The sequence below is a fragment of the Peromyscus californicus genome, unplaced genomic scaffold (assembly GCF_007827085.1).
Source record: "Peromyscus californicus insignis strain IS unplaced genomic scaffold, ASM782708v3 Scaffold_13__1_contigs__length_99412109, whole genome shotgun sequence".
Taxonomy (NCBI): Eukaryota; Metazoa; Chordata; class Mammalia; order Rodentia; family Cricetidae; genus Peromyscus; species Peromyscus californicus.
Genome location: NW_026294424.1, coordinates 89,535,810 through 89,563,233, shown reverse-complemented (window position 1 = coordinate 89,563,233; position 27,424 = coordinate 89,535,810). Strand labels below are relative to the sequence as shown.

At 43.3% G+C, this 27,424-nt stretch overlaps 1 protein-coding gene across 7 annotated transcripts in view; it reads left to right on the top strand.

The window, feature by feature from the left end:
- The window catches only part of Rasgef1b (RasGEF domain family member 1B), a 525,136-nt gene that overhangs the window by 492,276 nt on the left and 5,436 nt on the right, over positions 1-27,424 (top strand). For 6 of the 7 annotated variants that reach the window (XM_052735442.1, XM_052735443.1, XM_052735440.1 and 3 more), the window contains 11 exons: positions 7,928-8,110; positions 9,805-9,927; positions 10,401-10,538; positions 16,120-16,335; positions 16,784-16,858; positions 18,475-18,570; positions 18,673-18,775; positions 20,687-20,766; positions 21,518-21,613; positions 26,606-26,701; positions 27,237-27,360. In XM_052735442.1, the coding sequence (XP_052591402.1) occupies positions 7,928-8,110; positions 9,805-9,927; positions 10,401-10,538; positions 16,120-16,335; positions 16,784-16,858; positions 18,475-18,570; positions 18,673-18,775; positions 20,687-20,766; positions 21,518-21,613; positions 26,606-26,701; positions 27,237-27,360 (1,330 nt within the window). The remainder of the gene's footprint in view (positions 1-7,927; positions 8,111-9,804; positions 9,928-10,400; positions 10,539-16,119; positions 16,336-16,783; positions 16,859-18,474; positions 18,571-18,672; positions 18,776-20,686; positions 20,767-21,517; positions 21,614-26,605; positions 26,702-27,236; positions 27,361-27,424) is intronic. The other variant, XM_052735441.1, reaches the window with a different exon arrangement.

Sequence of the window (27,424 nt, the reverse complement as noted above, 5' to 3'; positions counted from 1 at the left end):
TGAAGGAGAGGCGAATCTTTTGGGAGTCCAGCCCTTGTGGCAACCCCTGATTGCATAGTGATGATTTGGGCAAGGGGTTTTATTATTCTAGGACTATGAAATACTTGATTCTCATCACAGATGGGCATCTGAGACATCAGGAAGTAGAGCTGTTGGGCCCTGTCAGCTAGTTGATGTCTGTCTGTACAGCATGCGCAGTGCCCCTTCCCGGAGTTCAATGATATGCTAAGATCTTCCCGTTTTCCCCAGTACTGCAGCTGCCCTTCTCTTGTTTTTCTAAACCAGCACTGGCTCTGTCAAAGACAGGGAACCAGGCGCCACCTACTGCTAAGATTGAGAATTGCAAAGATGCTGTGGATGCTAAAGGCTTTTAAATAAATGAAGAATGTCAGCATGGTCTGGCTTCCCTTCCTACACACACACACACACACACACACACACACACACACACACACACACACACACACACACACACACACACACACACACACACACACGGAAGGTTTTCAGTGACACTCCAGGCCTATTCGGAGTCGCCATGTACCAAAGTCATTTTGTGCTTTAATAAATTGCTACCACAATCCCATGGCAAAAGATCGCAAATCTAATCTTTGTTTTTCTTCCAACAGAAAATTGTAACTAGTTGAGTCAGAATTCTTTTCCTTCACCATTAGGGATTAGTGAAAAAATTTCTAGTTAGCATAAGAGCTGATAAAGCAAAATGTAAACTGATTTGTGTGCATGTGTATGTGAGGGGTTTCAAATCAGGAAACATGACCATTCCTTTGCAGAGGGATATAGATTTGGTTCCCAGCACCCATGTTGGTCCACAGGCACCTATAACTCCAGTTCCAGGGTATCTGATGCCCTCTTCTGGCCTCCTCAGGTACTATGCCCACATACACAATTTTTTTTTTTTAAATAAGTAATCCCTTTTCTCCCTTAACTAGGAAAACTGTTGAACATTTAGATTTGATTCTAAAAACTGTACATTGTGGAGTCATTTACATGTATTCAGCCTTTCTACTCCCAGCTGTGTATTTTATTAACATAGTACCTCTTTTCTAAAGATGGTTAGTGGAGGTACAGCATCCCAGGTTTCTCAGATGCTCTCTGGGCTCTCTGCTAAAAGGGCTTCTCAGTCTAAGGAAAGAAATGAGAAGATAAGCATCTGGACACTTCCAAGCTTAAAATAAGCCACGCTTTAGACAGCGTCAGAGGCTGCACCTTTGACATTTCACCTGGTTGAGATCCACAGTCACCTGGGCCTTCAGTCAACCTGCATTCCCAAGTCTGGTGTCATAGAGAGGAAGCTGTCAGTCTAGGATAGTAGCTAGAAGGATGTTAGGAACTTTTACCCAGTGTCTGCAGCATCAGCTGAGAAAAGAAGTGCAGAAGAACGGTCTTGTTAAATAAGAAACACAGAGCCAATGCAGAGATGAAAGCCCAAGAGGTCAGAGTTAAGAGCCCTACCCTTCACTGCTGCTGCTGTCTTCTTCAGCCAAGGAGTTGTCAAATGTGCGTATCCTAAAGGGCAAAGTTCCTTTGGAATCTAGACAGGAATTGAGAAAGGTCAGATTCCAGGTATTAAAGGAAATCTCTTCCCACTAAACAAACACACTTTCAAGGTTTGGCCAAGATAAGGAGATCTTTGCCTACCTTTTTTTTTTTTTTAAGTCAGGACACTTGTCTAGCATTTATACTGATGCTGAAACACTGTCATCCATGTAGAGCTGCTGGGTTCATAAACACCCGCGCCCTGGTCCTGTGTGGCACCTGCACATTTCTATCTTCCTTTGAGACTGAAGGAGACGCTGACGTGCTGTTCTAGTAAAGATTTACAGAGTGTCTGCCACAGAGGTAAGGGGTGGCTTTTGATGGAACTCCACGCCCATCCATACCCCAACCTCTTTCCCAGTTTGAGTTATCACCTGAAACCACCTCCTCCCCAGTACACCTGCTTCCTCATAAATAACACTGCCAAAGCAGTTGGTAATTCAGACACAATCTGCTGTTCAGGGCAAGGCAGCTTTTCATCTGGAGCTTTGGTTGGTCTGAAACCATTAGGCATGCCTTTCAGATCCATTCATCCTGTAAATCACCCACAGCCTGCTCTCTTGCTTTGGGATCAATGTCAGGCTGAACTTCTTCGGGGTCTTTGGAAGAACATGATCTATGTTGGTGCCCAAATTAGCAGCCCCTGCAAGATGTCTGTCAAGTGACTTCAGCTTCCCAAGTCAATTTTAAGAAGAATATTTGTCTTCTCTGCCTGGGTTGGGGGTATCTTGTTCCTACTAGAAACTTTTCCAGCATCATTTATAGCCTGTGAGCTAATTTGGGTGATCAGAAAGGTATTTTTTTCCCTTATCCTAGTTCATTGTTTTTTAAAATGAAAATCCATTTCCTGTTGTTTTGCTATGCCTTCTACCCAGAGTGATGCCCCACTGGGGGGCAGGAAGCCTATTTCAGGAACTCTACCCTTAAGATTTGTCATTCTTGTGTTCTCTTTAACTCAGTTGAATTGGTACTACAGACACACACACACACACACACACACACACACACACACACACACACACTTGATTTATAAGGTGCTAGTCCTAAATGTCGTGGAGGAGGGTTCTCTGTAGATCCGCCCTACTCTCTTGCTTTGGAGTAGACATAAGACATCTAGGTTCTGTGCTAGGCCAGCACCCTGTACTGGACAGGAGCTCCTGTAATGAATATGCAGACATGGCAGTGTATTTATGTGTGCAGAGAGGTGTGAAATTTCTTTGAAAAGATCTGTCCTATTAGTTGACTAGAATGTATCTTGAATTTCAAGCAACCAACTTAGAAATGAAACTTCCTAAGGTGAGAATTACTTTCCAGCCTGCAATGTATGTTAAGTAGTGGTTTGAATAGTTAACGGGTTTTTCATGTATCTCATACAAATCTCTTTTTCAAAGGAATTAACTCTTTTTATGTTTGTTAGGTATAAATCAAGCCATAATTTAACTGACTGCTGTCATACATTCTAATTTTGAAATAGTCTCTATTTCCTAAACAGGGCATTTAGTTAGCAGGTCCCCATTTATAGGTATATTGGACAGGACAGATTTTTGCATAAAAGAAAAAGGTGGACAGTGGAGGGGCTGGTTTTAGAAAGTGTGGGAAGGTGTCAGCTCAAAGCACATGAACCCTAGTGCCAGAACTTAGTAGTCACGAGGACTGTACAGTGAAGGCATCAGAACTTCAGTGAGGTAGAAAGGCGAATGGGAGCCAGAGGCTAAGAGCAGCTTCTTCTTGCCCAGATCTCCCTTGGGGATTCATTGGGGATAGTGGAGGCCAGGGATCGATAAGTCTCTGATTCTTGTGTCTAGTACTTTGGATACTGAGTTTATTTTCTTAACAGTTTACAATCTTATTTTGTCATCTGGGCCTCAGTTTTCAGCTCCAGAACTGAAGCTTCTAGAGTGCAAGGTCTTGACGTGGAATGTGAGTGCTGTTGAACAAACCCTAGCTAAAGACGTGGGTCACAGTACAGGGGATGCTTGAGAGAAACTGAATTGCTGTGGCTTAACTTCTTAGGTATTTAAGATGAAGTTTCCAAACAGTACATTCTGTGCCATTCTGCTGGCTTTGTGTTTATCTACTCCTACATGGGCAGTTAGACTGTCAGAAAACTTCTGGATTGGCTGCTAGCTAGAACTTGTCTGAAATGAGTGATGGACACTATGTTCCATGATCTTTCTGTTATTATTTGGCTCATTAAAATTTTCTTTTGCTGGTAATCTGTAAAGAAAACACCTCTGTATTTCATTGAGCCCCAGGTAAGGGTCGAGCCATCTACTGTACAGTGCTCTGTTATTTCATATGCTGCTTAAGCAACTTTCAACGAAACCTCTTTATTCAGGTACACATGCTTCCCAGTTGTAAAGAAAGTAGGCTTTCTAAAGCGCATATTAGAATCTCTGAACTTTCTGTCTAGATGGCACTGTGTGTTGATTATCAAGTCAGTAGCTTAACTACTACCGTTGACAGTCTGTTTTTTTAAATAAGAGTAGTTCATGGTTTTAATATATCTTATGAACAAGAATCTATGCAGAATGTGTAAAACATGTAAATCATTCTAATAGCATATGATTTGAGGCAAAATGTTGGGATTTTCTTTTTATAGTTAAATATTAGAAGTTCAAAGACTATTTTTAATGTAATGTAAGTGGCATAATAAAGTTTGTACCTGGGATCTGGAGACCTGGGTTCGAAGCTGTCCTCTGCCTGTTACTTTATATGTAATCCCAAGCGTGTAGTCTTTGTTTCTCAGGCATGGGGGGGGGGGACAAAGCAAAACAAGACATCTACCACAAATGGATGTGAAGAAGAATTACAAGAATTACCAGATGGTAATCCAGAAAGTCCTCTGTAGTCAGTAAACTTAGGGCATGAGAAGTTAGTGAGGTAGGTTCTCAGAGCCTAGCATGTGTGTCTCTCCAGAGACAGCTTAATGGGGAATTCGAAGCTTGTGGAATGTGGATGACTTTTCCAGTGTCTGAGATCACAGTGAGAGGAAGGGGAACTCATGAACAGAACAGGGCTTATAGATGTCAGAGGTGTGGTTCCGAGCACAAGGCAAGGAAGAGGAAATGTCCCCATTGCATGGAGGTCTCTTGTCATGATTGGGTCTCAGCCGTTGACTGTTGCTATGGTAGCAACAGGCCTTTGGATGGACTTGAAGGCAAATAATGGCCAGAGCCACACTCTTTCCTTCAGTTGATGGTTTAGGTATAATAAGCTACAGTACTGATTAACTCACCTCGGCTAGGTTGCCATCTCTACTTACAGTATTTTTTTGAGAAGCCTTTGGGGGGCATTTTCTGAGTGCTGCTATTGTGGTTAGAGAGAGTTGATATGATCCCTAAAAGCTTTTGCCACAACTCTAAAAATAATGTTCTAAGAAGAACTTTGCCAAACAGACAGGCTATCAATATGGATGAATGTGTGTGTATGTCATTCAGGGTTTGGGTCAAGGTGAGGAAAGCTGAAGTGACAGGTGGGAAATGTACCTGGGACGTGGGACAAATAACTTTCTAAACTTCAAAACTATCAAGTGCTATTTCAATGAGTTTGAATCATTTTTTTAAGATTTTTATTTATGTGTATGTATGTGAGCCTGCATGAGTATATGTGCAGCACATGCATGCAGGGGTCTGCAGAGGTTTTGGGGTTCCCTCTAACTAGAGTTAGAGCCTTCATGTGGGTGCTATGAACTATGTAAGAACAGTGAATGTTCTTTGCTAAACCATCTCTCCAGAACTGAGTCTGAATTTAGGGGGTAGTGGGTGGGAGTGGAATCTAAGTTTTTATCTACTTTACAGGAGAGTAAATAAGAATTACAAATACTGATAGCTTTGGGGATGAGCCCTTGAAAGGGGACTGGGGTGATCTGGGACTATCCGGTAAGCTCTTTACTGCTAATAAGCCAAGATTCCTTGGAGACCCACTTTGTACTGCAGTCACATGACTGTGTTATGTTAGCCTGGTCACCCCAGTTCACCTTCCTGAGCCCCAGGTTCCACATTTATAGAAAGAGGGGTTTGGATTTGACCGTGAGGGCACATGGCTTATTCTATGGCCTCTTACAGTCAGTCCTGATCACTCAGGATAACCTTTACCATTGAGTTCCAGCCCCCACAGCCTCTGGGCCATCCTTGATCCTCTTGACCTACTACTTCTAATTGATTGTAGTTTGAAATGAAATCTAGTTTTTACCTTTCAAACAGTTTCTGTGGCCCTTTTGGATGTTTATCATTTTTTGATTTTCTGGAGTTCTTAAGTCCTGGCCAACCATCTCCCAAAGACACTTGAGTAGATTGGATTCAGTTATAACTGAGTAGCAACGTCAAGGAAAATTCATGGTTCTGGGTAGAAAAGCTTCCCATCTCCCAGATTCTTATTCTTTATCTTGTGTATGAAGGATGCTGTGCCACTGTTAGAAGCTGTTCTAAGATACTGACAACCATATCCAGATAAGGTTCCTTCGGGGCATGAGAAGTAGCGTAGGTGAGGCTGGCATCTCAGGTCCTGCCTCTGAGTGTGAGGTTGGGCCCAGCTTCTGAGAACAAGGGTTGCTCCTCTCTTTGTCTCATCAGGGACCAACAATTTATAACAAGTGAATTATACCTGAATTATATTCAGGAAAAGTGGCAATTTGAAGAGGAAAGAAATTCACCCCTGTCTATGTCATATAAGACAATAACACTGAGAATTCTTTTTGTTTTGTTTTGTTTTAATTTACCCACAGTTTCTGCAAGTCAGGTCTCATCATCTGAGTGGTTGTCCTGATTATTTAACCATCCACTAGATGATTTGATGGTCTAGTCTGTGACCTTTGGCTGTTAGGACCATCTAGTTAGTCCTACCTAACTGAAGCACAACACTGATAACTCTGGGGCCCAGGTGGTGAAATCCCAGTGGAGTGGTTCCCAAAGATAACTAGCTTTCTTCCTATTTTCACTGTTTTGTTTTTTTATGGAACTTTTAGAAATTCTCTCTCTGTACTGGTTTTCGGTTGATAAAGGTCACAACAAGATGCTGTTTTTCTCTATATCTTACTTTCTTTTTGAAACAAGGTCTCTCTACATATCCCCAGATGTCCTGAAACTCACTCTGTAGACCAGGCTAGCCTTGAACTCACAGAGATCTGCCTGCCTCTGCCTCTGGAGTGCTCAGATCAAAGGCGTGTACCACCATGTCCAGCACTTCTGTATCTCTATATCTTTCTTGATACTCTTTCTTCCTAAATGCTGTTTTTATTTGCCACGTTAGCATTATAGATTTTTGTTCTAACACCCTATCCCTGGGCACCACCTACCCAAGTCATGCACACCACCTTGTTATGAGGCTCTTAGCCCCGCCCCGCCCCATCCCTATAGGTGGAACAGATGTGCTGGAGGACTGAGCTCCACCCCCTCATTTAGGTGCAGATACCTTTCAGCATCTTGAAAGAAGGATTTGCCCAGGTTGTGTCTTCCTGCAACCTCTATAAGCTGCTCCCTGTCAGTCCTGGGCATAGGTTTGGCTTTCCCTCAGCTCCGAATCCCCAGGCTCCGCCAGTCCTGTATTGTCCAGACACATAGCCAGAAATCCGAGTCTGCTCTCAGAACCCTGCACTAGGTCCCCAGAAATCCGACTAATAACGGAATGGCCTCTGGCCTTCACTGAGCACTGTCTGACAGGGCTTCATGAGTGACAACGCACAGATGGGCAAGAGCAACTTATCTAGGCTGAGGCAGTACGCCCTGTTCCTATAGAAAGTGCCTTCTCGGCCTGCCTGTTGTCTGAGACGGAGACTTTGCACACAGGACACACAGCATCTCTAACGTGAGATTTGAGGAGAGGAGGAAAGGGCAAATAACATGCTGGGGAGCCAGCATTACATCTCTTGACGTGCGCAAACATAAACACACGTTAGACACACACAGGCAAAGACACACGCTATGCACTTTCATTCCGGGTCTCCTGCAAATTACATGCTTTTCAACCTCAGCCTTGGTGCTCTTCCACATGTCCAGTGCCTGTCAGAGTCTCCTCAGGTTTTATCTAATTCAGCCGAGTGACGTCTTGACTTGAAAATCCTTGACTCAATGAGGTTCAGCAACTGGAACCAGGCTTCTCTACAGCTGCTCACAAGTGGCTGTAAAGGAGTGTGTGTGAAAATGACACCATGTGGAGTAAGTCCAGACTACTAAGCATTTGGTAATATTTAATTGAAAGTATGTGTGCATGTAAACTCAGAGCACTTTGGCTCTTCATAGTTCTGACAGTGTGTCATAGCTATTTTCTTAAGCTGCCTGCCTTCCACTATCACAGGAATTACTGATGAAACCTTACTTTTCATGTCACATGTCACTGATGACTGTGTTTTCTTGTTTTTTATTCCTTTTAGGAAAGTATGCCTCAGACACCTCCCTTTTCAGCCATGTTTGACAGCAGTGGTTACAACCGAAATCTCTACCAGTCTGCAGAGGACAGCTGTGGAGGCTTGTATTACCATGACAATAACCTCCTTTCTGGATCTCTGGAGGCTCTTATCCAGCACCTAGTACCCAATGTGGATTATTATCCAGATGTAGGTATTGATGTTCCTCTGAAACCCATTTTTGGTATGGATTAGAAATTGCACTCACTATGTAGGGATTCTATCCTTGCTGTGGGGTTACATTGGTTGCTAAGATTTTTTTCCAAGAAGAATTGCACAGTAATCATTGAAAGTTCTGAGACCAAATTGAGCCTGGGGATGGGTCAGATTGTGGCAAAGTCTCCACATCTGATTCTTTTTAAGTTGTCTGTCCACCACATTTTAGGCAGTCTAAATGAAGAGAGATTTGTAGACTTGATCCATGCCTATTCCTCGTTCCATAAATGAAAAAGCAATTAGAAAGAGCATTGGGTGCTCCTGTCATATGAAATTAATGTAACTGGGGAAAGTACATAGAGAGGTAAGTTACACACAGATGCACTGATGAATAGATTGGACATCAGTATGAAATTAATGTAACTGGGGAAAGTACATAGAGAGAGACGTTACGCACAGACGCACTGATGAATAGATTGGACATCGGGTGGTGGTGGTGGCTTCACTTTGGCCTTCTCTTGCTAACCTACATTTGTACAGACGGCACTTTCTAACCCAGGAAAGCCGCTGTACATTAGCTCAGTCTTCATTGTTCCCAGAGCGGGGTGGACAATGGAAACCCAACACCCCATTTACACATTGGCTCCTCTCAGTACCAGCGGTCAAACCAGGTTTCCCTCCTGGGTCAAGTGCGTTCCCCTCCCCTCTTGTGTCTGTTGAGCTGAATTTAGAAGGACAAGAAGGTTGGGTTTAATGGGCAGCTGTTTATTGACGGTGAGTTCATGGAAATACCTAGAGACCACATTCATTAGTTTTTATAACGACAATAATAACCTTGTCGTGCAAAGGAGAGCGCGTGCTCGCCAATGGTCGTTCACCCCCATGTTCCTTACTGAGTTATCTCCGTGTGATTCATTGCATAGCATTTTCAAATATGTTCCCACACAGGGAAAACTTGCTATCAGAAGTAAAAGGAGTCCCTTGTTCAGTACTGTAAGTGTTTATGAACCACCTAAAGGTGCCAAAGGAGGCTTGGGAGAAGCAAACAATCCATGGAATTCCTCTTTTCACCGAGAGCCAGAAACTGTTAGAACAAATAAGCGCTGCTTCCTCACTGGCTTCCTGGGGGACAGTGTGGTTAAAGAAGAGTCTGTCGTGTTCTGTCGTGCTTTATCAGGTCTCTTAGTCCCGAGCAAGCCAGTGGGTTAGTTGAGTTGTGACACAAACACCGTGCGCTACACGGGGCACACTGGACGGTTCTTCTGAATGCGGGTAGGGTAGGTGGGCTTTCGTTTCTCAGTTGTGTGTTTGTTATTGGTTACAATAGTTATGTGGACAGCTAGGCTTATTCAGTGTGGGCAACATATTGAAGCCAGTCTGGCTTCTCTGGACTGAATTTCATTCTTGATTACACTGGAAAATGAATATGTCCTGGCTCCCCAAAGACAGATAAGAAAATGTCCTCCGGATCATTTCAGGAGTCGAATTTATCCTGTTATTTTTAGTGTGTTTTAAGGGGAAAGATAAGGTGAGATGAAGGGGAATTATCTAATGCTGTTTTACGAGCAGGCATTTACAGGAACCTGCAGCCTCTTAGCTTCAATGTATAAGAAGGTTATAATATTCTGGGATAGCATGAATTCTGAGAGATTGAAACGATGACAACTTTTTTTTTTCTCTTGCTGCAGAGAACATACATATTCACCTTCCTGCTTAGTTCTCGCCTATTCATGCATCCTTACGAGCTAATGGCCAAAGTCTGCCACTTGTGTGTTGAGCACCAGCGACTGAGTGAAGGGGATAGCGAGAAGGTAATGCGACATTTGAGTTTTATGGGTTTTTTTTTTTTCTTTTTAATTAGATCTGCTAACTCTGGCCTAGATTTTGTGATGACGATTTCCATAAGTGACCCTAGCCTAGCCCCAGGCTGATGTGCCTAAGTGGCATGATGGCCATGCATATGGAATTGGGAATGGTGTAAAGACTGCGGTGTAGGACTGCAGAAGTGTTTCAGTAATGGAATGCTTACCTCCCAAGTGTAAGGCCCTAGCTCAGATCCCCAGCCCTGCAAAATAAAATGAAAGAAACCAATGAGCAGTATAAAAGTCACGGAGGAGCCCTCTGTCCTGCTGTTGTTAACTGGAGTTGGCGTTGATGTGGAGGAGGGTTTGACCCCAGAGGATGTGCAGCATAGCAGTTAGCCAGTGACACAGTTACTTGGTTATTTATTTAATGCAGACCATGCTGGTGTGTATCTCTGACGTGGACTTCTTTTTCTCCCTAGAACCAGATGAGAAAAATTGCACCTAAAATTCTCCAGCTCCTGACAGAGTGGACAGAAACATTTCCTTACGACTTCCGGGATGAGAGGATGATGAGAAACTTAAAAGACCTGGCGCACAGGATGGCCAGCGGCGAGGAGGTTGGTCCCGGGAATTTAGGAAAGCCAGTGGAGTTTCCAGAGGGAGCCTGGGTGGGGAGCTGGGCTGGATTGACCTAGATCAGCGCTGCCTTTTAGTTTTGCCCTCTACATGGCATGTATTGGCCTTTTTGGTGTGTCATGTGAGGAAGGATCATTTCATCCCACTTCAGATGAGTGGGATCTGGAGTTTTATGTTGTTATTTCCAGCTGTGTTCATGTGAATTCATGTTGCCAGGTGCATTTTGATTTTCTTTCACCTCAGTCTGTCTTCTACAAAGGTGTGACCCAGCTCACATATTAATTCTTCTCTCTGTGTGTCTGCCTACACTTACAGTAGATATCACTAAATAGCATGTTAATAACTCTTAAGTAGAAATAGACAGTCCAGACCATGCAGGGGAAAAGCACATAGGCCAGTGTTGAGAGTGAGTGCAGCTGGAAAGAACTGCTGTGGTTGGTCTGTTCCAGATAAAAGGGTAATATAGTTGGTTATATCATTTTCAGGGGAAGAAAAAGCATACTAATGATTCCAGGCATTCGATGGAAAACTTAGAAATTTTGGCCTGGTAGAACATTTGCCTGGCATACATAAGGCATGTGATGACGAAACCCTTCTTAGGAGGGGTTTCTTGGAGGAGGCTTAACTTGCTCTTTTATAGTGTTTGCAGTGAACACGCCTTGATAAAAGGGAGAGCATGAAGTGTTGTGTAATTAACAAAGGTAATTCTTAGGGCGGGAATGTCTGGGGTTGGGGGTGGCATGCAGGAAACAATCCAAGTATTCTGGTGCCGGAAGTTGATTCAAGGCTAGGACCTCGAATAAGTGGAGATTCAAAATAAGTCTCTTAGGTCATCCACTTCCGTCAACTGAGCCTTTGATAGTAGGCCTTGAGGGCTAACTTCGTGTGTTGAGGCTCGCTGGATATGTTTGTAGTTTCCGTGTGGCAGATAAGTGTCTGGGAACTGTCACCTAGAGGAAGGCAGCCAAAGTACTTGGGAGTGCAGGGATGTCCTTTGCACTGACACACTGCCCCCTCCATGGCAGCCCCCTGGAGAAGTGGTTCTCTCAGCTCTGTGCTGCAGAGACAACAGCTCAAGACACCTGTCCTGATTCATGTGGATGCTCATACTGCCGTTTTCCTAACCTGAGATCAGTGAAATTGGGAAAACCCAGCTCTTAAGATCTCTGCACTTAGCTGTCTTGCGTGGTATTCAACTCAGGAGTTAATCCTTTCAGTGTTGCTTTATGATATCATGTGGGACTCCCTACTGGTTATGACTGGACAGTCTTCTTGTCAGTTTGCCTGTCTTAGGTTCTTCCTGCTGTGGGTGAACACCCACAGAGGTGAAAGGCCAATAGTGCAGTCTTGCTGTAAGCATTCTATTATGGGTGACTGCTACTGGCCTCTTGCAGGGTCAGTGTTGGCTCAGTGGCTTTGGTTTGACATAAACTGGTCAAGAGATGAGTGCCATTCTAGGGCTGTTTCTTGTATGAAGGTGAGGACCTGAGTCACAGTCCATTTTTCTTTTCAGTTCAAATATACAGAGCTACTGATACTGCCAGCTAATTGCTCGCTGTTGCTTTTAGACATAGAAATTAGAAATCATAACTTGTTTCTTTCTGAAAGGTACACTTGATTGTTTTTGTCTTGTTTTGTTTTTAAGATAAAATGCTGTGATTTGGAAATACCATATTGATGGCTTTTGGTCTTTCTTATCATGGAAATCAAAGATGGTGGTCCTTCTGTTTGTTTGAGAGTTGAGATCTGGTCTGCAGAAACAAGGTCAAGCCTTCAGGAGTTGGGTGACCGGAGGAAAGGGTCGGACAGCCTTCTGACTGACTTCTTGTTGGCACTCTTGTGTTAATAGCCTATTCTTTCCGCACCATGGAAAGATCAGCTGGCCTTGAGGATGGTATGGCAGGAGAAAGTATTACTAGGGAAACAAGATTTACCTAGGACTATGCTGAACTCGGCTAAGTGGAGGCTGTGCCTGCCTTGACTGGCCAGGGCTTCACAGGAAGCTGCCTTTTCTTGGCTGCTTTTATCCAGAATTTAGGAATTGGGTCCACACATAACAGTTGCTTGAGTTGAGTGTGCTCTGGCTAATCCACTAAATTCCTAGCTCCCTTCCCATGTCCATAAATCATGGCACTAACTGCCTTGTGATAATGTGCTAGAGGCCGGTGATGCATTTATTGTCTTGGCAGCCTCCTTCCGATCCCATGTTTATGTCTCTCTACTCAGAGAGACCTTCCACAACTCCAGTCACAGCCCCGCCCCTCCATTCTTGGCTCTTAGGCCTTTTGTTTTGTAGGACTCTGGAGTTTGTACTTGTTCGTCGTCCCATTGGACTTTAGGTTATGCCTACTTGGTTCACCACGGCACCTTTAACTCCTCTCTGAACGTCTAGCTTGTAGTTGGTTCTCAGAATATTTGAACAGATGAGTGAGTGAAAGAAGAAACGAACGAATGGACAAAGGAGTCAATTACGAGAATGGAGAAACATTATTCCTCCCAGTGGAAGAAGCCTGGGTTTGAACTGGGGCCTGTTGCTTCTTGCCTCTGACTTCAGGGAAGTTTTTGGCACTCGGTGAATCCAGGTGTGCCCTGTATATAATTTAGTCAGGCTCTTTAGAATCTGCTAGGACAGTTCCACATAATTTGGCTTAATATGCTTCTCCCCTGGGGATTTGCCCCAAATGAAGTGGTTTATTAGGCCTCGCCTGGAAGAGACATGAAATGAAACTAATGATTGAATTACATGACAAATGACTGGAGTGGGTAGAATGCAATTTTCTCTTCCTTAAGGGGCTGGTCTCTATAATAAGAACTTCTGTCTTTATTTGCCAGGTAATGACTGTCTCTGGCAACTAGAGTTATAAAAAAGAATAAGTACATATTTAGCAATTCATGACTCAGTGAGGAAGCATGCTTAACTACACAGAACCTGAGTTCTCAAATGGAGTCAGATGAAAGCGGGAGACTTTGAAAAGGGTCCCAGGACCCCTTCCCTCCATCCGTCTCTCTCCACACACCAATTTCAGTATGTCCTGTTGTCTACTTTCTTGCATTGTGTCTTGCTATTGCTTTTGCTCACTAGTGACCTACAGTTCCTCCACCCCTTCCTGAAAATAATGTTGTTTAGTGGAGAATACAAATCTTCCGCCCGGACTTCTAGGCGAGCTCTGGTTCCTACCCGTTGCTGCCTGTCGGAATCATGTGAGGTGCATTTACAGCATGCTGCCCAGACTGTGCTTCACCCCTGCTCAGTCAGACTCACCCCTGCTCAGTCAGAATCCTTGCTGTGGGACCCAGGCTGCAGGCTATCCCTACTCAGCCATTCTTGTGCCCACTGTTTCTCCACTGGGACCTTCAGGTGGTAACCTGAAGAAAAGTGGCCATTGCTACCAAAAGTCTCTTGACCTGGGACCTCAGGGACTCTGAGGAGGAAAGAGGTGAAGTGTGAGGTATAGAAATAACTCAGGAGGGATGTAAAGTAATGGACATTTCAAAGATGAGTTTTTGCTTTTTCAAGTGAAAAACAACTTTCTTATACATGTCTCATACATGTGGTGTCCAAGAAATGACCCTGGGTGGGCTGTCACTTTATCTGCAACAAATCAAGTAATGTAGGAATCTGTTCTGAGTATTCACACAAAGTAAAAATACCAATCCTATTTCTCTGAATATCGTCAAGTGTTGTCAAGTGTTTTGTGTGTATCTTCCCAGAATGCCTCTGGTGTGCATGTATTTATGTACGGGTACACACACCCATAGGAACAGTGGGTTTAGAAGATTAAGTGTTTATTTAGCAATGTTTGGATTCTTATAAAAATTTGACCAATATGTCCCTTACCCACACCATACTGTGCTTCATATTTTAGTAATGACAGTTGTGGGATACTCTTGTAAACTGCTTTTAGTGACTGTAAAAATGCACCCTTATAACATGTGTTTTCTACTCCGGATGGTACATGATGTAGCTGAAGTGTGTCAAGAAGAGTAATATATTGGGAACTATCTGTATAATTTTAAGAAGTAGTAGGAACACTGATGCAGGCAGTTGTAAGGACACTTGGTACAGAAAACTGAAGTAAACACAAGTTAGTTTTAGTGGATCTCAGTCTTCCTAAAGATGGTGAGGTTGGGGTGGGGTTGAAGTAGCACGCTACTTAGCCTTGACTGGTTTGGGTACCAAAGAAAGACACATTGTCTTTGAGTGATCCCAATTTCCAACTTTAGGCCTAGATGGGAGATAGGTTGTTTAAAGGTGAGTGGTTTTTTGGGGGTGGGGTGGGGGACTGGTTCTTATGTATCTCAGGCTAGTCCCAAACACACTACAGAGCTGAGGATGACTTTAAATTCCCAGTCCTCGCACTCCACTTACTGTGTGTGTGTGTGTGTGTGTGTGTGTGTGTGTGTGTGTGTGTGTGTTTAAACATACTCCAAGCCAAATTAGAAAAAAGATAATTTTTATACTTTTTAGATTTACAATTTTCAAATTGCTAATCTTGGCAGATGGTGTATCTGGCACCTTTTAAAAAGCCACCGAGGCATAAGCACAGGCCTGCCTGCATCGATAGACACTCTGGGACTTTTAGCTTAAGTGCCCAGCTGGCATTGAGTCAGCCCGCATTCCTCTTGCTAACATGAGCATCATAACTTACCTAGAAGGATAGTTGCTGTTAATGGTTTGGGGTTAGAAAAGGGAGGTAAGAGTAATGCCATATCAAATAAATATACCCAAAGGAGGGATAGAGGGAGGGGGTAGGGATGGATGGATGGATGGATGGATGGATGGATGATGGATGGATGGACTGGGAAGTCATTTCTTGCCTTAACAAGTGTTTTAAAAGGCAAGGAGTTGATCCTTCCTTGATGGTATGATACAGGAAATACTCTGAAATCAGTCTGACGAGTCTAGCACAAGTACAGCCTGATGAGATCATGAACAAGGTGGCATCTGACAGCAGCATTGTGGTGGCAGCTGCCACGTGACAGAGTGGCTGTGCACATCGGTATCATGAATGGGGAAAAAATGGACATGAGTCAAGAATAGGTCAGATAACAAAAACATGAATACCCCAGCTCCTCTGTAGGATGTGCAAATCAGGAAGGTGCAGGGGCGGGGAAGTGGGAAGTCATGATGCGTTCTTGTCCCGTGGTTTCCACGTGCTTAGAGTGAGGCTGGAAATAGTAGGCATGGAGAGGCCATGCCGGTGGCTTTAAAAACTTGGGAAGAGGATGACCTGCTTTGAGATCCATGTGGTTTAGCCTAGCAGAAGGAAACAGGTCCAGTCTCACTAGAGAACACCTCATTGTGTGTCATATCCATTACACTGGATCACCTCCATAGCTAAGCTGATGTTTCTGAGGTGTTTTCAAGGCCCAGCCGGAATTATATTTTAAAAAGCGTCCTAAGAGAATAATCCAATCGACCTAGGTTTTTAAACCCTTGCCATGTCTGGGTCTCCTTTAAGCCAGTAGAGCTCCAAGCATTTGAAGACAGGGCGTCTGAGGTTGCAGAATGCCGGGAAAGAATGTGCAGCACAAGAATGTCATCCTTCGCTTTCTTCCTAGCAGACATACCGGAAGAATGTCCAACAGATGATGCAGTGTCTCATCCGAAAACTCGCTGCCCTCAGCCAGTATGAGGAAGTCCTGGCTAAACTCAGCTCCACAGCCACAGACCGGCTCACAGTTCTGAAGACCAAGCCACAGTCCATACAGCGGGATATCATGACCGTCTGCAGCGATCCTTACACGTTGGCCCAGCAGCTGACTCACATTGAGCTGGTAAGGAAGGCCCTATCGTCTTTGCCCTTCAAGGCCACAGATTAGTTTGCTTTGGCAACGAGACTGTTTGCTGATAGAGGTCAGAATAACTCAAAAGGGAAACAATCCACAAAACAGCTGAATCGTGTTTTGTTTGGGCATTTGAATATGGATGTTTTTGATATCCTGGGAATTTACTCGTAAACACATATTAAACAAGATGGGGAAAAGCAGAGTTTATGACCTTCTTTATCTTCCGCCTCTAATTATTTTCCTGTAACTGTTCATTCTTCAACTGTCTTATGAAGCATTGCCTCCTTTTACATATTGAAGATGAAGAAAGTATTTGGGGCTAAAAGCTTATTTTATAATCTGCTTTAAGAAATTTGGGGGTGCCGCCAACATTAATAGGGGGAAGTGACCATCTGTTTCTCCTCATTTTCTTTAATATTATTGGCTTTTATTTCAGGAGAGACTCAATTACATTGGTCCAGAAGAATTTGTTCAGGCGTTCGTGCAGAAGGACCCTTTGGACAATGATAAGGTAATCAGTATCAAGTTGTTTGTTTTGGTGTTTTTCATTAGCTGTGTGTGAGTCACTGTAGTTTTCTTGGGCTGGGTCTCTAAGTGCCTGTACAATAGTCTTACCCCATCACTTCCTCCTTACGGGAGAATTTAATAAGCCCTTCCTGGGGAGATACAAGTGTTTGTGGTGATGAAGGTAGACGATAAAAGCATAATGGTTTTAGCAGATTAAGCCAGAAAGAAAGTCAAAGAGAATGGTCTGCCTGTGATTCAGCAGCAGCAGCGGCAGGGGCAGGGGAGACAGGATGTACATCCAGCTTGCCCAGCAAAACTCTAATTGGCCTGGTCCCTTGCCGCAAGTGAATCCCTCATGACAGCTCCATGGCAAAGCACACACATAAAGAACATGGCACTGGACCTACACTGTACATTCCATAAACACATGCACAATTTTTTTCCTTCTAGAGTGAACTATAGCAGCATTTTGAATTGTTAGACTGTCTGTGGCCACTTGTCTACTGATGAAGTCTCTCTGGGAGACAAGGCTACAGCTGTATCCGGCCTTAGACTGGTTTTTCTCAGCATAGGAAGTGAAGACTATGTTTTTAAAAGGAGACTAGTGGACTTTCTTGTTTGTGTCTTCTGAAAGGAAGGAAAGAGATGAACCTCTTCAAGCTTGGCCTTGAACTCCAAGATAAGATTAACTTCTGCTTTTGAACGGTGTGCCCTTCACCCTGCTCAAGGGAGTGATGGTGTAGATTTCCATTTATCTTTGGGTAAATGGTGCTCCCACCGTTTTGTTCCCATCTGAATGTTAGAGAGGGGTTCCTCGCCCCTGCACTCAGCCTCTCCCTGCTGTGTTGACAGCAATTGGCGTTTGCATCCTGTTTGAGTGTACAGCCCTGTTCTAGATACATCTCTGTTGCTGTGATATAATATCCAGACAATAAGTGACCTAGGGAGAAAGGGCTTACTTGGCTCACAGTTCCAGATTCCAGAACACCATTGAGGAGAAGTCAAGGTTGGAATCCAAGCAGCTGGTCACACCTCACAGTCAAGAGTAGAGAGAAACATGCCACGATTTAAGGGGAGATTTTATGCCCTTATTTATTCCTAGGATGAAAGGAGGGTAACATTTTTGTTTTCTTATGTTGCTTTCTCTGAAAAATGAACAGCAACAAGTTCCTCAAAAATAAATGTTTTTTACCTTTAAAGGAAAAAAAAAATGGAGTAGAGAGAAGTTAGGTGCAGCCAGGGCTGTTTACTTACTCTCTTGCTTTGCTCTGCTACCAGTCAGCTTCCACCCCTTATACTGTTTGCACCCCCTGCCTAGAGAAAACAGTGCAGCCCTCAGTGGGCTGGGCTTTCCTCCATCCATTAACAGTCAAGACAGTCTTCCACAAACTTGCTCACAGGCCAACCAAATTCCCCACTAAGACTTCCTTCCCACGTGATTCTAGCTTGTGGCAAGTTGACGGTTAAAACTAACCAACAAATCCTTCTTTGGAATTGAGGGTCTGAGGGCACTTGGCCACCCAGAGTAACGCAGTTTCTTGGGAGAGAGGGACGGATACTTTCGTGAGTGCATCCGCGTGTCTTCACAGACCTCATCTGTCCATGTTGCTCTCTCCATAGACTTGCTACAGTGAACGGAAGAAAACGAGAAATTTAGAAGCCTACGTAGAGTGGTTTAATCGCCTAAGCTACCTGGTTGCAACAGAAATCTGCATGGTGAGACAATTCATTTTCTCTCAAATCTGTTTTCCCTGTAACTCTCTCTCTGTTGGGCCCGTGTGCTGGGTTCCTGCCTGCTCATTTTTATTTTCTTTACAGCCCGTGAAGAAGAAGCACAGAGCGAGAATGATTGAATATTTCATCGATGTGGCTCGAGAGTGTTTCAACATTGGAAACTTCAACTCCTTGATGGCAATAATCTGTGAGTATTTCTATGAGAACACTAGTTTTATGGGGCTTGCAATATGTATCCACTGAAAATTATTTCTTTCCAGAGAAACCCTGTCTCAAAAAACAAACAAACAAACAAAAATCTTTCTTTCATAAAAACTGTATTCTTTTTAATCTGGAGTTAATTCAGAGCATTCGGAATGCTTGGTGGAGCCAAATTGGTGCCAGTATGTATCCTCTTTCCTTAGTAAGCTTGAATTCATTGACTACCTTTAGTTCATTGATCTTCAGTTAAATATCCATCTTTAAAAGCTAATGAGCAAGCCTGGCAGTGGTGGCGCATGCCTTTAATCCCTTTAATCCCAGTCTGGGAAAGCAAAACAAACAAACAACAAACAAACAAACAAAAAAGTGAGTACAGCTCCAGAAAGATTTGTGCTCGAATTATAAATGAAACTTTATTCCTAATAGCCCTAGCTTGGAAAGAGCCCAAAATGCCCATCTGCAAGTAAATGACTGAAGAAACTGTGGTATACTCAGACAATAAATGCTCTTGAGCAACAAAGATGAATCATTGAAACAGAACCTGGATAAATTTCACAATCATTGTGCTGAACCTTTACCAGGCCAAGCAGGAAAAGAGTATGTGCAATATGAGTCCACTCATGTAAAGTTAGTTCTAGAACAGACAAAGCCAATGAGTGTCTGACAACAGATGATCCTTGACCACTGCTGTGAATTCTCTGGAGGGTGGGGTGGGGGAAAATTGACCAGAAGTGGATCCAAGCAGGCTTTATGGATGATAGAATGTCCTGTCATACCTCGATTGGAGTGGAGATATATGACCTTGCATGCCTATCAAATTCATCTGATTGTACATTTAAGAGCTGTGTATGTGTCTGTGTTTTTCCTCAACTAGAAATCTCTTCTAGGTATTAAACATGGAAATATTGGTGTCACGAGATGAATATGTGTACTCGTTTGGGTCCATGTGGACCCCTTTTCCACTGCAGTGGAAAATGCTGTAATTTGTAGGTTCTCACTGGGGGAGGCAGTGTGGCATGGTGGGATGTGTATGGCCTATGGAGTCGCATCAGTATGGTATCTGCTACTGGGGCAGGCAGATGGCCTTGGAAAAATTCCATAACCCTGGAACTTAGCTTATTCTTGTAGCAATGTCTAGTGGGCATGTGAGAAGATATATGCAAAACATGGATGGCTTGTTAGGTAACAGGAAACAGGTCATCAAATTACAACCTCTGGCCCAGTCACCCACTGTCTTGTTTTGTTTATTTAATGACCAATGAGCTAACTAGAGATCTAATATTTTGAAGTGATTGAGAAAAATGAAAAAAAAAGAATTTCTAATGTGAATATCATAATATATAATTACATTATATCATATGAATGTAATAAATCCAAACTTCAGCATCTAGTCAGATATAGAGTCTTCTGCCTTTCATCCTAACACGTAGGAGATGAAGGAGGAGGGTCTGGAATTCAAGTCTTGACTCCAAAGCCAAGTCCAGCCATTCTGAGCCACATGAGGCCCTGCTTCAGCCAACTAAAACCAAACGAAGCATAAACTCCAGCACCTTTAAGTAAAGTGTTGATGGATTGTAGCCATGGCCATTTGTTTACGTGGTTACCGTGGGTGCTCATGTGATACAGCATGGCAGTGTCGTGGCCCCACATATGGCATGCATACCCTAAAATGCTCAGTGTTTTTCCCAAGAAGTGTGCTCAGCCCTGTTCCCAGCTATGTTGCTTCTGAACTGAGGAAGTTTGCAGGGAAATGCTGTAAAACTTGAGGTTGTTACTGCTAGTTGCAGAACTCAGTTATTGATGCTTGGTAACATGCACTTCTTAGGAGTCCGAGCTAGAATGACTTCTTACAGCTCTGTTTTGATTTTCTTCTTCCATGTGCATTTTAAATGGGAAGCTGGTATGAACATGAGCCCGGTCTCGAGACTAAAAAAAACTTGGGCCAAAGTGAAGACGGCAAAGTTTGACATTCTTGAGGTATGTGAAAGTGATGTTTTAGAGTTGACTGGAGAGAGCATGCCTGTGATCTCAGCACTCAGGAGGCTGAGACAGGAGGATTATGAGTTTCAGGGCAGCCTGGGCAGAATAGCAAGGTACCTGCCTGGATGGAGTTCTGCTGTGTGATGCTGCTTCTTGATCAGATAGTACCGTAAAAGGAAAAGGCTTTCAGACCCAGAGGTAGGAGAGGGATTCTGACTGGAGTAGGGCAACATGAGCTGGGGTTCAGGTTGGTCCTTTTATAAACAGAGGTGGACGTTTTGATGGAAGATGCTGACTTCACAGTCACATAATTTTGTATGCCAGAACAGACCTGGAGCCCTGATCAGTAGAGAGGTCTATGTCCCAGTTTGCCTTATGTACTTCTGTACAGTATCCTCCTTGCCTTAGAATATTCATTCACCACTCTGAGAAAATTGGTTAGCCCGAACAGCCCTTCCCATATAACTCTGAGTGTGTGTGTGTGTGTGTGTGTGTGTGTGTGTGTGTGTGTGTATGTGTGTGTGTGTGTGTGTGTGTGTGTGTGTGTGTGTGTGTGTGCGCTTATATGTGTGTGTGTGCGCTTATATGTGTGTGTGTATGAGAGAGAGAAAGAAAGAAATCATACTTCTAATGAATTTCCCAGCTTACTTTGACTTTGAATTTATAGTTAAAGGCATGAACTTGTAAACATCTATAGTAGAGAAATGAGTGGTTAATAATAATATAATATAATATTGTCTTTCTACAGCATCAGATGGACCCTTCAAGCAATTTCTATAACTACAGAACAGCTCTCCGAGGCGCAGCGCAAAGGTCCCTAACTGCTCACAGTAGCAGAGAAAAGGTATGCCGTGAAAAGTGTGTGTTACTTGTTATAGACTTGCCATGTTTTACACTGACATGGTGTAAACTACTTCCTGAGGCTGTTTTTACCAGCTCAGATCTGAGAGAAGTGCAGTTACACACACCTTATCCTTGGGCACATGAGGAAGGGGAACACAGAGCAGAGTTGGCTCTGGACAAAGAGAAGTGACTTGAAATTCAATTCACAAATGTATCTTACTATATTACTTGTGTTATATGTTTGATGCGTTCTATAGTATGTCTTAGTTGTATTTCAGGCAGTATTAAGTCATATGGTAAGGTAACTAATAGCATTAAGAGAGTAATTTGGCTTAATGGGGAAAAGACATTTAAGTTCTGCATAAAGTGGCTCACTTAATGTAACCTTTTCTTTGAAAAGAATTAGCTTACCTCCCACAGTTAAGTCATTTATTCTCAGAAAGTAGGTTAGTTGCTGTAGCATTAGGGCCCGCTGTTACTAATTGGATATGTAGGTGGCATGAAAAATACAGGAGCAATTTCTGAGAAATGAATGATCCTGTCCTCAGTCCCCTACTCATTAGCATCACCCTGGATCTATGGAGTTCTGGATTCTGAGGGTCCCACTGGCCCATTTCTGTTTCGGTTTCTCATAGAGGAAGGACAGATTGTCTGTCATGCTGTTTGAGAAGTTAAATGTCCAGTTATGATAAACAGCTGATGCTGATTTCTTAGTGGCGGCTACGTCTGTTTGAATTCTGTCCCCATGTTAAGTAGTATTTTCAACCAGATTGGGAAAACAGGATTAAAATATTCCCTGGCTTCTAAGTCACATCCCCACAGAATCATCAGGCTTCAAACTCCTTTTAAACACGTGACACTTCCTCCACCACAACTGAAATGCCAGCTCTGATGATGTCTGAGAAACACTGTAAATGTATTAATTTTGACTTTTAAATGAGGAAGCTTCCAGTTGCCTGAGAGTTTATTAGATTTTATATTTTGCTGAAAAGAGCGAATCTGAAGTGGGTTGAGTTTCCGAGGATGAGCACATGTGTGGGAGGGCCCCAATGTTCAGAAGTGAAGGATTCAGGGAGGATATGAGACCATGTCACATCTCCCTGTGGTGGACACCAGGATCACCACATGGCCCTCAGTGGAGGTGGGGGGGCGGGGCGTGCTGTGGAGTCCTGTCTGTTAGAGGGCTGCTACTCTGTCATCAGCCACCAAAGATGTCATTTGTGCAAGTTTAACAGCTGTTCCCAGAAAAGAAAACAAACTTACACTTTATATCCCTGAGTAAATTCTTTCTGTTTTACTTTTTTTTTTTTTTTTTTTTTTGGTTTTTTGAGACAGGGTTTCTCTGTGTAGCTTTGGTGCCTGTCCTGGATCTTGCTCTATAGCCCAGGCTGGCCTTGAACTCACAGAGATCTGCCTGCCTCTGCCTCCCGAGTGCTGGGATAAAAGGCGTGCACCACTGCTGCCCGGCCTGCTTTACTTTTAAAAGCCATTTCTACATAAATTTATGGATTGTACCCTGTAGCTGATAAAAGAATGATTACAACCATTTGAAGAAGTACACTGTTTTGTTTCCTCATAATTGGACCTGGAAGATAAGAAATAAAAACATGTCTGGTCAGATCTATCCTTTATTAAGAAATGAGACTATTTTCCTTATTTTGAGTCAAGGGAGGACTTTCTTCATTGCATTTTTACAGTCTCCTTGGCAGCACATCTTGAGTAATGAATGGTCTTTGATCTTTTTCCAATCTCAAGTTTGTGTGTCAGAGAGTGGCACATTTCCAGGTACCTGTTATGAAGCAAATCAAATCTTTCCTCCACACAGGAGTTCTTAAGTGCTCTCCTAATAGTTTCCCTCCCTGCCAGTGCGTGTGTCTCTCAGTTTTTAACATGCCTCGTGCTTTACATGGTTTTCAATCCCTTTGACCTTCTATTTGTTTCTGTAAACTTGCTCCTCCTCATGAGCATCTGTTTCTAGACATGGAACTGATAATACCTTAAAGTATAAAGTCTGACTCCGAATCATGAGGAGCATCTTACTTTTCATTACTAGGGGATGAACCCGGATATTTATGCCTACCAGGCAAGGACTCTACCATTCGACTATAATATATCCCTGGCTGTCATTTTATTGTTTTGTTTTTGAGAAAGAATTTCACCTTGTAGCCCAGGCAGGCCTTCATCTTGTAATCCTCCAGCCTTCGCCTCCCTAGTAGCTGAGATTACCAGACCCAAATGAATTCACAATATGTGTGTGTGTGTGTATGTAATTATATATATATACTTAAGCTCTATGTATTCTGTATATATGTACATAAATGCTCTGTCTTTATGCATGCCTATATGTCAGAAGAGGGCATCAGATCTCATTATAGATGGTTGTGAGCCATCATGTGGTTGCTGGGAATTGAACTCAGGAAGAGGGAATTGAACTCTAGAAGAGCAGCCAGTACTCTTAACTGATGAGCCATCTCTCCAGCCCTAGAATTCAGAATATATTTAAAGGGGAAATTTACGATGTAACTCAGTTGGTAGAGGCCTTGCTTAAGATGCACAAAACCATGGAGTTCAGTCCCTAGCACTACATAAAACCACATGGGGTGTGCATGCCTGATACCCCAGCACTCAGGAGAATTAGAGAAGTTCCAGGTTATCCTTGGCTACATGGTAAATTTGAGGGCCGGCCAGGAATATGTGACCCCGCCATATATATAATAGTTTATATATGACTTCTTGAGAAGTTCTCCCACTAATGATATTGGCAAGACCTACTTATAATAAAATAAAAGCAAGACTTACTCTCTTTATTTATCTCACAGCAATCTGGAGTTGCTATTTTCTGCTCCTCTCCACTGTCCAATTTGTTGGACAGAGCTGATGGGGACTCCCAAGAGTGAGTGAGGAGATGAAGTCTGAGGTTCCCTTCTTGTCACGGCCATGAGAAACAGAGCAGTCACGTGCCCCAAGTGAGGCTGGCAGTATGGCCGTGTTCCTGGGAGAATAACTCGGTTAGTAGCAGAGAACCTTGCAGGGACGCTGAGTGCAAAATCCACAGAAGGAACCATTCTGCCTCCTGCAGTTTATAGGCAGTGACAGGAACTAAGCAGTTAGTCTAGATACCAACACGAGCCAGAAAAGGAGGCTCAGAGCCCAGCCCCAACGACTGGAACAGCACGGACACTTCTTGCTTAAAAGCTGGTGCACTGTAAACTACTACCTCTTGATTTTCCCTGTGTCTCCATTTCCCCGGGGCTGTCACAGGATGACGTGTGTTTATTGCCTTCTGAGTGCACACTCAACTCGGATAGGAGCAGAAAGCAGACCCAGCCAGTGTCTAGATGAATGAGCATGGCCGTGCTCTGGTGAAACGCTGCGGTCACTGTCATTTAAGCTTCACATGATTTTTTCATGCACCCTGAAGTTATTATTATTTTGATGCCCCCTCCTGGCCCCTTAAAAATGTAAAGTATATGTCTTCTAGGCCGTACCAAAAATAACAACACGTACATTTAAAACAAAACAAAACCCACAAACAAAAACCTTACATTTTCCCAACCCCTAGTTTTTATTCCTGGCCAGTTGTAGAGTCAGTTTTTAAACTGATGTCTGAGGGAGTCCACAGCCCAGCGCTTCCCAGCCCTAGGAGAGGTGGCATTCAAATCTGTCTTGATCTTAGTTCTAACACTGTTCAGTGCTAGCCCATAACATCAGAGGGGGCAGGAGGTACACACGCTCCACTAATTCTGCTTTAGGGCTTCACACACAAGAGCAAAGAGAAGACAGTCGGGGTACGAGTGAAGCTGACGGTAAATTTGATGATTCTCAGAGATCAATGAAATGAAAATTTGTAAGGTGTTTTGGCTTTTTGAAAATGACTTCAGGGGGAAAAAATCAGAATTTCTCTCTAGAAGTGAATTGATGCTTACTGTTTGTGCGTGAGCCAAAAAGTTTGTTTTCACATTTATGAGTCATGAGCTTAAGAGACTTCAAAGACCTGATCTTGGGGCTTTCAGAATTTCCCAGATAATCTGTTTGATGCATTATTTACATTGCAGAACCTTTTGATTCAAATACGTTGTATTTGAGGGGAAAAAAATTAAAATGACTGTATCTGAATTTTGATCTCTGTTTGGGATGGGCGTGGTCAGACTCAGGATACTTTTAAAGACTGCTACTCTAGGTACCAGCTAAGTACCACCTCCTCAAGCGAAGGCATCAAGGCCAAGAAGGCTTCATTAGAGAAGCGTACTGTTTGAGCAGTCTTTAACTTTCATTCACATACTTCTGTCCTTCTCTCACTTGTGGCCATCTGTCTTACAACAGATGGTGCCAGGTCCTTCCAGGGGACTTTTCCCAGACAGCAGATACTGACTGGTTTCTCACACAGCCAGGTTTCTTCCGCAGGAAACGGTAGCAACCGTTGCCTAAAACCTTCAGCCGTCACGTTATCTTGAGCAATGGCTTCAAGGATAAAATATAAAACAACAAAACAGAAAGAACAAGAAACTTCAACTAAAATGTAGATGTCTAACTGATGACGGAGTGATATAGAGCACAGCAAGGAGAGATGGGTCATGTGCCTTTAAGACTTTGCTGTGGTTAGGGGTCGCTAAATAAATAGAGTTCATATATATATATATATATATATATATATATATATATATATATACTTTAGTTTTGGCAAGAAGCTTTAAATTTTATCAAGTTAAACGTTGAAGAGAATAGGAAAAACTGTACTGAAAGTATCCATCCACCCATCCACTTGCCAACAGTGCTAGTTCCTACTGTGCTTGGGTACTGAGGACATTGGCATCTTGGGCTAAGCTGTGTAAGGTAGCAAGTGTTGTAGTACAGAGTGTATAGAACAGTGTACCCGCATTCATTGTGGCCTTCCGCGTAATCCAAGTTAACATTGTTCGTTAATCACTTATATCTGTGACAAGAGGTTAAGTGCTTTGTTTACCCAGACAACCCTGAATCTTTTTCTTTCTAGATTGTGATACCATTCTTCAGTCTCTTAATCAAAGATATTTATTTCCTCAACGAGGGCTGTGCCAACCGTCTTCCAAATGGCCACGTTAACTTCGAGGTGAGTGTAATGAAGTAGGGTTCGGATATCTAGAGTAGGAATTGGGCATGGTGGCCCACGCCTATAATCTCAGCATTTGTGAGACAGAGGCAGAAGGATTACCACAAGTGTGAGGCCAGTCTGGTCTTCATAGTGATTTTCAGGGTAGCCAGTGTTACACAGTAAGAGCCTGTCTCAAAAAAACTAAAAAGTTAAAATAAAGCCAGAGCATAGGAGTGGGAGCAGATTTCTCAGTGCCCCAGCCAGCAGCAAGGCAGATTCGATTCGCAGTTGGCAACAGACTTGTATTTCCCTACTGCCTGTAAGATATGAACACCACCAAGTAATGTAGTAGCCATGCCACCCCATCAGCACTGTCGCTTGAGGGAATGCGACTAAATCTCACCTTCCCTAGCTGGCAAATGCAATGCTTAGTAAGGGAAGAAGAGAAGATGATTCCGAAGTTCCCAAACTGGGTGCGTTTCAAATGGCATTGTGTCTTGCCACCCCATAATTCTTGACACTTGCCCTTAAAAATTCTTCAATTCTCTTTCAGAAATTTTGGGAACTGGCCAAACAAGTGAGTGAGTTTATGACGTGGAAACAGGTGGAGTGTCCATTCGAGCGGGACCGGAAGGTCTTACAGTACCTGCTCTCAGTGCCCGTGTTCAGTGAAGACGGTGAGGCCTTTAGCTCGTACCTGCCCTGAATACCCCCAAATCCTGTGTCTAAATGCTTGGACTT